This window comes from Pseudochaenichthys georgianus, chromosome 3 (assembly GCF_902827115.2).
Source record: "Pseudochaenichthys georgianus chromosome 3, fPseGeo1.2, whole genome shotgun sequence".
Lineage (NCBI taxonomy): Eukaryota > Metazoa > Chordata > Actinopteri > Perciformes > Channichthyidae > Pseudochaenichthys > Pseudochaenichthys georgianus.
The window spans coordinates 37,561,890-37,571,479 of record NC_047505.1 but is presented as its reverse complement, the minus strand read 5'-3'; the positions used below and the strand labels follow the sequence as shown (position 1 = coordinate 37,571,479).

The window sequence follows — 9,590 nt, the reverse complement described above, 5'->3', positions numbered from 1 at the left end:
CACTTTGGTGACGTCATTGGTGAGCGCCTATGCTGGCCTTCGAAATGGGCTCGACTCCTTAGCCTTGATTTCTTCAATTGTCCCTCCGCATATCAACTTTTTTATAAAGAAAAGCCTGTTCGCGATGACATTTGGAGGTACGTGCAAACAACGACTCAAAGCAGAGCCATATTTTATAGGCATGTCTGCCCAATGCCATGTTAGTTATGAAGACTGAAGGCAGTTCATGTAGCTTGTTGTAGCTGTGTTAGCCGTGGAGCTAACTAGCCGGAACCTCTGGGCTGGTGCCCAGAGATACATTACAGAGATGGCTTAACTGTCTCATATACCATTATTTATAATTTGAACTCACTTATACGTTTAGTGTTCGTGTATAACATGTCATTCTGTCACTTTCCTGTGTTTATGCTAAAATGACGACTCGAATGTGCTAGCTAACTTTAGCCAAGTCAGCCACTGTGCTAGCTAACGGTAAACATGGTTACTCTAAAGAGAAGTGAAGCGGCAACTGGAAGAAAACTTTGACATTTATAAAGCAAAGGTTTCCTATACAGTGCTGTTCAGGGTTTTGTTGCAGTAAAAAGGTTTACTGAGTATTCTGGACAATGTGTTAAATGAAACCAGGAACAGACTCGAGTCTGAATCATAGACAAACACAGAGCTGTTCGAAGTTACATTTAGCATAAATAAGAACTTGCTTCTCTTGGTAGTACTTCCAATGACCAAATGTAATGCTATTATCCACATGTATCTGCTTAATGAGCGCAGGAATGTACACCTGTCATAAAAAGGACAACAGAAAACAGTTGAGCACATTTTCGTTTGTTTTTTACGATAGAATATAATCTATATAATTACAGTAAAACTAAGAGGTAATAACTGAGATGTTGCTTGTGTTATATTTTCTGGTGTACTTATTTTGTTGTGATATAACGGGATGGACGTCCTGCAGCTTATGCTGAACAATATCTTAGCATCATACATTACATTACAAAAGAGAGGTACTTTTTGCCATTTCACATTTCTGATGTTGGGAAAGCTCACGGTGTTTGAACCTCCGGTGGGTGAGTAATGTAGGCTCATGCTCGCCACCCAAGCTTTGCTCAAACTTGCAAAACTTAAAAATGAAACCCTAGTCAAGATGCCAAATGTTTCTGCATTAGCTATATTTTGATTGCTGGATTGAAAGTAAACTATACTTTACACATCTAGCAGAAAACTGTTGGATTGTTTGACATATTGAAAAATCATTATATTATTCAAACTTGTATTCATTCTCAAAGAAGAGTTGGTTTAACAGACACATACTATTTATGATACTAGCACTGTAGAATAAGATGAGATGTGTAAATGTGTGTGCATTTGGGGCTGGAATCACAGGTCTCACGGATGATTCATATTATACAATGATAATAAGATCCTGTTTTTTTTTGCTTTTTGTTACAGGTGAATTGGTAGACAAGGTCAGCCAGTTGATTTCAACACTGGTTCCTGTGCAGGCTGACTGGCTTGCAACTCTCACTTCCTGTGCAGTACAATAAAGCTACTTGCTTGGTCAGAGGATTGCGATGAAACACGCTCAGGAACGCAACCAGGAATGCCTGCCTCCTAAGAAAAGGGACCTCCTGGTTTGTAACAGCAGTGGAGGTGGAGGGGCAGGAGGAGCCGGGGCTGCAGGGGGGGGCATCAGCGGAGGTGGCAGTAGAGCTGGTGGAGGTCTTGGAGAAGATGATTTGGTTTCCATCCAGAACTCTGGAGCCAACAGTGACACTCAGGGAGGATCACCGTCGGGAGAGTGGCTGCGAGCTCAGCCAGGGCTTCATTATGGGATGGAGAATTCTGAAGGCATGCCAGCAGTGCCAGTTGACCAGTACAGTATGCTGTACAAAGTGGCTCTTCCCTCTGTCACCTACGCGCCTACCAGTCTTCACCCAGTGCTAAGCCATATCTCTCAAGCCTACACTGTACACTCTCCTCTCTTGCAGCATCCAGGCCTTTCCTACCCTCCCCTTGGTTATGCCCAGATTCCGCATTCCTCTCTCCAGTTTGTCAGTTCCCCTTATGCTGCCGTACCTTACGCTCTACCCCCTGGCTTTGTCCCGGGATCATTAATCGCTCCCTCAGGCACCATTCCTCAGTCCCATGCTGTCTCCCACCTTGTTCCCTACCCCTCTGTCTTACCAGAAGGTGTTGTTTCCCCACCTCCTCAAGCCCAGGTAGCCACTCATACCTTTGCCAAAGTGTCAGCATCAGGTGGCGTCCCACTGATGCTGCCCTCAGAGCAATCTGCCCAGCAGCACATTGGTCCTGTGGGAGTTCTGCCTGCATCAGAGCTCGGCTCTCGAGGGATGCCACTCTTCTATCACCCTCAGGGCGCCAGGGCGGCCACCAGAGACTCCCACAGTGCCCAGCAGGACAATGAGCCAGAGATGAATGGAGGCGATAAAGAGCAGGGAGCGAGGGAAGTCGTACTGGACTCTGCGTACACTGCCAGAAATGCACGTCTGCTGCAGGTAGCATCCAACTCTGCAGCCCAGGAGTACAGCCAGGACAGAGGAGGGCTGAACCGACGGCTGGAGGAGAGGGGCTCCCCTGGCCAGCGCAGCAGCCCAGACAGCGACCTGGAGGTAAGACACACTGATAGTCTCCTCATGAGACACATGGTTCCTTGTCAATCTCTTTTCCTAACTTTTAGCAGTAGATGGAAGAATAGGACATAAAAAAAACAAGAAAAGGTATGGCAGAATAATCGTACCTTTTTTATTTTTAAGCTAAAAAAAAAGGTTTGAAGGATGAGATGAATAAAATGTATTTCTACCTTTTAGGTGCAATAACATGCTGTGATTCAGGATGCTACTGTGGGATGATATTTGGATGTGTTGGGAATTGTGTAATAATGAATGAAGTGATACATATTCCTCTCATCTACTTCCAGGTTCAGCAGGTGGTTGGCCGTTTGGCTTTCTCTAGTCAAGTGCGGAAGGAGGTGTCCTTTGCTCCTTTAAACCTCTCTCAGAGAGCCAGAGATCTCCATGGAGAGAACACAGGCATGATTTCAGGTCGGACTGCGTTCCCCACTCACACTGCGAGTTACAGTGATCCCAGGATGGCCGCTCTCCAGCAGCAAGCAGGACCACCCGGCCACGCTGTGGTGCTGGCCAATGGGCAACCAGTTTTGATTCCCTTAGAGTATCACCTGCAGCACCACCCCCAACCCCCCCAGCAGCAACACTACCATATACAGTCTAACAACGCCTCAGTCGCCATGTCCTCCCCTAACCCAGGCTTTAAAGCCTCGGATTCTTCAGCCAGAGTGTGCCTCCTTGAAAGGGTGGAGCCGACCCCAGCCCAGCAGCAGCCCCCTGTCCAGCCGGCAGCGGATCAGTCCTTAGCTTTGAGCCACGCTCCTGCCTCGGCTCCCAGCAACCCGTCTCACTTCATGAAGGGAGCCATCATCCAGCTTGCTACTGGAGAGCTGAAGCGCGTGGAGGACCTGCAGACTCAGGACTTTGTGCGCAGCGCCGAGGTGAGCGGGGGGCTTAAGATCGACTCCAGCATGGTGGTGGACATCCGTGCCAGCCAGCAGAAACCAGGTCTGGTTTCGCTTCACTTCACTGTGGGGGAGCAGCAGAGCAAAGTGACCATCGACGTGCCCCCGGAGCACCCCTTCTTCGTGTTCGGGCAGGGCTGGTCGTCCTGCAGCCCCGAGCGCACGGCGCAGCTCTACGACCTGGCCTGCCACCCCCTGCAGGTGGGGGACGTGTGTGTGTCCATCACTCTGCAGCAGCAGCCTCAGCCTCAGCAGCAGAAACAACCACAGCACCATAACTCGCAACAGCAGCAGCAGCAGCAACAACAACAACAACAACAACAGCAGAACATGTCCAGGACTTTAAGCAAAACCAATGCTTCATCAGGGGCAGGGCCTGGTCACCAGCTCATGGGGCCCCCTGCCCCGCAACAGTCCCGGCCTCCATCTCATTTCAGGCTGGACCGCATCCACAGAGAAAGACAGAGGGACGGTGAGAAGGAGGCGGTCGATAAGGATGAAGCCACGCATTACGGGGCCGCTGGGCTCTCTGAGTCCCCCATAAGACCAAGTAGGACCTCAGCAGAGCACCCCAGGAGCCACAGCAGTTACCACCTGCACACAGAGGCCTCTGCTTTTGCAGGGGCCGGGCTGGGAGCAATGCAGGCTGCGCTTGGTGCTTCTCAGAGACGCTGGTCCTCACCTGGCCTCCAAAGATATGGTATGAAGGGAGACGAAGGGCCACGCCCTCAAATAAGCACCTCTGGCCACACGAGGCCCTCTTTCATCCCCCAGGAGGTCAAACTGTCCATCGAGGGGCGCTCTAATGCAGGGAAGTAGCATCACTTTTGGTAGCACGTGAAAGAGTCTGACAAGGAGAGAAAGAGGAAAAAAAAGTGTGAATGTAGCCTCAGATTGTTTGAGATTTTGCACACCTAGATTATACAAAAATACAAGACCTTTGTCTATCTGGTGAGAAGTTCTGGTTTGTTCGGTTGTCACTCAGCCAAAGGACACGAGCCTGTGGTTTCCCAGCCAGCTCAGGTCTGATAGGGAGCTGACGAGCTGAGTAGAAAGTATGTAGCGGATCCGATGCCCATAGTCCTCGCACACTGCATTCCTCTTCCTCCCTCCCTCCTTTGTCGCCACTTCCTCATTCCCATGCTTGAGCTTACCATCACATTCAGTGCACTCTTGTTTCCTTTTTGACCAAATGGTCTCTTTGGAAGACCAAGGACTATGAAGAATGTGTTAGTAGCAGAGTGAAGCTACACCTCGGCAGGTTCTGATGTTTTGAAAGATCCCAGCCAGCGATCTTTCCTCTCCTCCATTCCTAAGATCCTGTTTTCTTCAGAAGCATTTACCCAAAAAAGGAGTGCAGTTGCTGACGCAGCGGCTCCTGCAGTGCTGTTGGCACTGTTGACGCTAACTGTCAGGTTATGTTACATTATGCTTTTCTGGCAGGAGATAAAAAACCTCTGCTGTCAGCAGAGATAGTTTCTCCCCTCCTTCCTTTTCAGGAGGCGAGTCTGCAAAGAATGAGATCCTCTCTCAGGCGAAGTGTGGCACGTCCCACTTGTCTTACAATCGTAATAGTGATAAATCAATCAATGTGTCTGTTCAGCAATCAGTTTCTACTAAAAACAAAATGTGCTCATGCCCTCGGGTTTAATCTATGTTTGTGAATGTGTTTGCATAAAAGCCAGAAATTGGAACAATGAACATTCCAGTATCATCAGTGAGAATATCCATAGTGTTGTCCTTAGAAGAATCACTTCCTCAGCACCACCCCCCTCCTCTATATACCTCAAAGCTCTCCCCACCAAAAGCAAATGTGTGTTTTTCAGAGGAGGCACCAAAGCCACCTGTGAGAATGAGTCATGACCCTGAGTCCTCCCTGGTTGTAGAGAGAAACCCTGCATGTGAGTGGGTCAGTGATCAGGTTTTGTCTTTATCAAATGAAAGCTATATTTGTTTTACAGCACCCGGCTGTACGGCTCCCCCTCAGGCAGTCTGTCATCGTGGGCTGTTTTATATCCAAGGTGTCAGATCTGACCCTTTTTGAACCCTGACCTTTAAAGGCGATGCACTATTTCGGTGTTCCTTCAGTAATTCTACACAAGCAATTATCCATCCATCGATCTTCTCCCGCTTATCCATAGTCGGGTCGCGGGGGTAGCAGTTCCAGCAGAGAGCCCCAAACTTCCTTTTCCCTGGCGACATCAACCAGCTCTGACTGGGGGATCCCAAGGCGCTCCCAGGCCAGCGAAGAGATATAATCCCTCCACCTGGTCCTAGGTCTACCCCTTGGTCTCTTCCCAGCTGGACGTGCCTGGAACACCTCCCTAGGGAGGCGCCCAGGTGGCATCCTAACTAGGTGCCCGAACCACCTCAACTGGCTCCTTTCGACGCGAAGGAGGAGCGGCTCAACTCCGAGTCCCTCCCTGATGACCGAACTTCTCACCTTATCCCTAAGGGAGACACCAGCCACCCGGCGGAGGAAACCCATCTCGGCCGCTTGTATCCGCGATCTCGTTCTTTCGGTCATGAACACAAGCAATTATGTTCATGGGGCATGAAAGGACATTGCAGGACATTGCAGTTATAGCCAACATTAACAGCATGAATAATGCTGAAAGAAATTGCAACCGTACATTTTTCTCTTACATTAATTTAAAAGATTCTTGGAAACTGATATTTAGGCCAAGCAATTATGCATGACCAATTTCTCAAGAACTCCTTGTAGAAGCTTTTCTTTGATTCTCCATCTCACTGATGATATGTTATCTCAAGTGCATCTCCAAGTTGTGATCATTATCTTCTGTCTTGTGTTTAACAAACGCGGTCCTTTGCTTTTGTGCTAGGGTATATTGTATCCAGTGGATCTTATGATTGTCTTGGATGATGTCACTCATTGATTTCACACTGACCTTGTTGATAGGCGTCACAGTTCAGTAGGTGTTTGTCAGCAATGAAGGGAATATGTCTGAAGTATTGTTGCCAGTGTTTTGTGGCGAGAGAGCGCCAAAAGAAACTGACTTGCTTTTTTAACTCTGTTTACAAATTAGCCAAGATGGATGCTGCAGTTTCCTCTTCTGACAGGTGTTCATCCTTTGTCACTGGAAAATCCAAAAGGGTGACATTGAATATAAGTGCAATTAGACCACACATTAAATCATTCAGAGGTTTATAATCAGACTGCATTCCTCACGCAGACATTCCCATTGAAAAGTAAATCACACAGTTCCCTTTTTCCTGTCATAGAGCTTTAACCTCTGGGGAAACATCGGGTCACTTCTCATGCGTTATGTTTCTTGGTTGTCAGTTCTGTGTGGTTTTATTCTGTCCATCAGCCACTTGTCTGTCCTCTCCAACTCTCATGTTCTCCTCACCTCTCGTGGTTCTCTGCGTTAACCGCCTGACCCTCTGTCAGCAGGGCTGGGGGGGGGGGGGTCCACAGAGACACATCAACTGGGAGACCTTCCTCTGTGTGTTGTCTTTATACGCAGCTTTACAGGACAGGTTCACATGTTTTAAGTCTGTTAAAACTCTTCTGACATGCCCTATAGATGTAGATTGTCCTCTTTGACATAAATCACTTGAAACATGAAAAATGGCTCATTCATTATAAATAGTGTTATATAACGTGCTCTATTCTTTTAGGCAGTCCTCACTGTTGCGACCTGATTGTGTATTTGCAAGAGTCTGGTAATAAGATGCATATCACGATAGAGGCGTTACACTTCAATGTGTCGCTATATTGAACGGCCAAGTATTGGGATTTCTAATATATCATTTTAGGAAAACTATCGTATAACGAGCACACGGCCATATGCATTCATCTAAGTAAGCATCAGAACAGTGGGATCTGTATATTATTGTAATACTCAAGTATCAATATTTTTTTAATCCTCTATTGTATTTATCTAGGCTTGAAAAATGTGAACCTTTCCTTTTTAAAATGCTCAGCAACAGGGTCGAAGTCAAGAACACGTCTAACCATCAGAGGCTCATCACATCTGGTTCCTGCTGTAAGCAATATACATAAAACCTGCAAGCATTTCACTCAGTCGTGGCATCTTCTATGCAGTAAACTCAGTATTGTACGCTTTATTGTCTTAAGCTCAGTGAAGCAGTACGGCAGATGCAGTCATTTTAGTCTAATGTCTGGTTATAGAATGTTGCTTTTATTTTAATTACCTTTTTGTAATACAAACCAGTATTTTGCTTTGCTAGTTTATTTTTTTTCTCGGTAGTCCCCATATTCCTATATTCCAGGAAGCTTTTACTGTCGGAGAAAAAGCACTCGAGTGTCACTCATTTTCTTGCGTTCTTTAAGCATTAATTTTGCCCCAATTGCTACACCACTTCAATATTTAGTTAATCACAATGCATTTGCTGGGGTTTAAATAGTGTGGCCCGCTGTTGACCCTCACTGCAGACCCTCCTGTTCTGCCTCGAGCCTTTTTTTTTTAGCAGTCAGCCACGTTAAGCAGCAAAGCTTCTTCTACCAAGATGTCCGATAAATCGTATTCACATCACTGATCGTCTGTCGCTGTAAGTAATTGCACTAAACGCCCTCCTTTTACAGTGTTTTCAACTTCTAACTGTTGGTAAATTGAAGAGTTTGAAAATGTAAAGCACACAGAATCACAGAGAAATTGCAGGCTGTGTGTGTTTCTGTAGATAGCTGTTTTCTTGTTGTATAGATAGCTTTGATGATGCTTGTCGATAATGCCTTAAACTCTGCTTTGTACAATGTGTGACATTGAAATAATGGAATAAGGCTTCTGGTAAACGTGCTGTTCCATTTTGAGACTAAGAGCAAATCAGAAATGTCTCGCTCTGACGCTTTCACGCTTCGGAGCACACATCCATATCTCTCAAAGGGTGACGGTGTATTCCTTTTGGGCTCAAGACAGTTCTTCTATGAAACCTGCAACTTTGTTAGCGTGCCGTTTTATTCTTCTTTATAAATTCCTTTACATTTTTAATACACTCTTTTACTTGCCTTTAATTCCTGTTGTGTGTAAATGGAAGCTCTTCTCCGCACTTTTTACAAGGTGTTTACAAGTGTCAGCAAAGAAGGGCAGTCCATTATTTCCAAACACGCTGATGTTGTTTTTATGGTTGCACAAGTTCAGTAGGTTTTTTACCCTTTGAATTAATGGATAGTGTTTGATGTCTTGTGCTCCCCCCCCCCCCCCTCAGAAGTGTATGTTCAGATTTATTTTTGGCACAAGGCTTTTTAAGTGACGTGCAACTATCAAAAAACTGCATATTTTTATTTTTTAAAATGCCTAAATCTGCAAAATATATGCAATGATGTAATTGTAACATTCAATCCTCAAGTATAATCCAGGTTGTTGAACTTTGTATAGTGAGTTTTAATATCGTATGGCCGTACCACCAATATGTATTGATCTTTATCAGAAGCCTTAGAGTTGTCGAGCGAAAGTGCTCCCTTAGAATACCCTACACCTACCTGACTTTAACAAAGCATTAATATCTCTATTTTGTTTCATTTCTGTTTGTACGGTTTTTGAATAAAATAGATTTGTACTGTATATTTGTACCTCTCTGTGAACTACTTAGGGCGGATTTGTTTTTGTTTTGCTGTTTTAATTCTATGTACTTTAAGGACACAAAGATATTGTATTTTTATTGTTACAGCTAACTTGGAGACATTGCATTTACCATGTTTGTTAAGTAAACACAATATAATATATATATACAAATATAAATATAAACTATTATCCAACCTGTGTGCTGTGTTTCTTTGGTTGCATTTGTGTGTTTTGTATGTACTTCTCTTTATAAAACCATGATAATGCTGCAGATGGTTATGGGGGAATTAATTTCGCTTCTTAATACAGGGTTAGGGAGTTTAAATTAGATTTGAATGTCAAAACTTGATCTTTGCAGTATCAAGTACAGCTAGCAAATGCATTAATGTATAGTAACTTGAGTCTTATAAGCAACTCAATGTAATACAAATCTAACCACTACTATATTTTAAATGTCACCAAGTAGCCTATATAGCATTGAAATATGAAAATTA

At 45.1% G+C, this 9,590-nt stretch overlaps 1 protein-coding gene across 1 annotated transcript; it reads left to right on the top strand.

Moving 5' to 3' along the window:
- Positions 1–30: 30 nt before the first annotated feature.
- On the top strand, positions 31–9,273 carry atxn1l (ataxin 1-like). Its single transcript, XM_034079060.2, has 3 exons — positions 31–137; positions 1,447–2,627; positions 2,936–9,273. Exons 2-3 carry the CDS (start codon positions 1,569–1,571, stop codon positions 4,367–4,369), a joined length of 2,493 nt encoding a protein of 830 aa, XP_033934951.1. The 5' UTR covers positions 31–137; positions 1,447–1,568; the 3' UTR covers positions 4,370–9,273.
- The last annotated feature ends 317 nt before the right edge of the window (positions 9,274–9,590 follow it).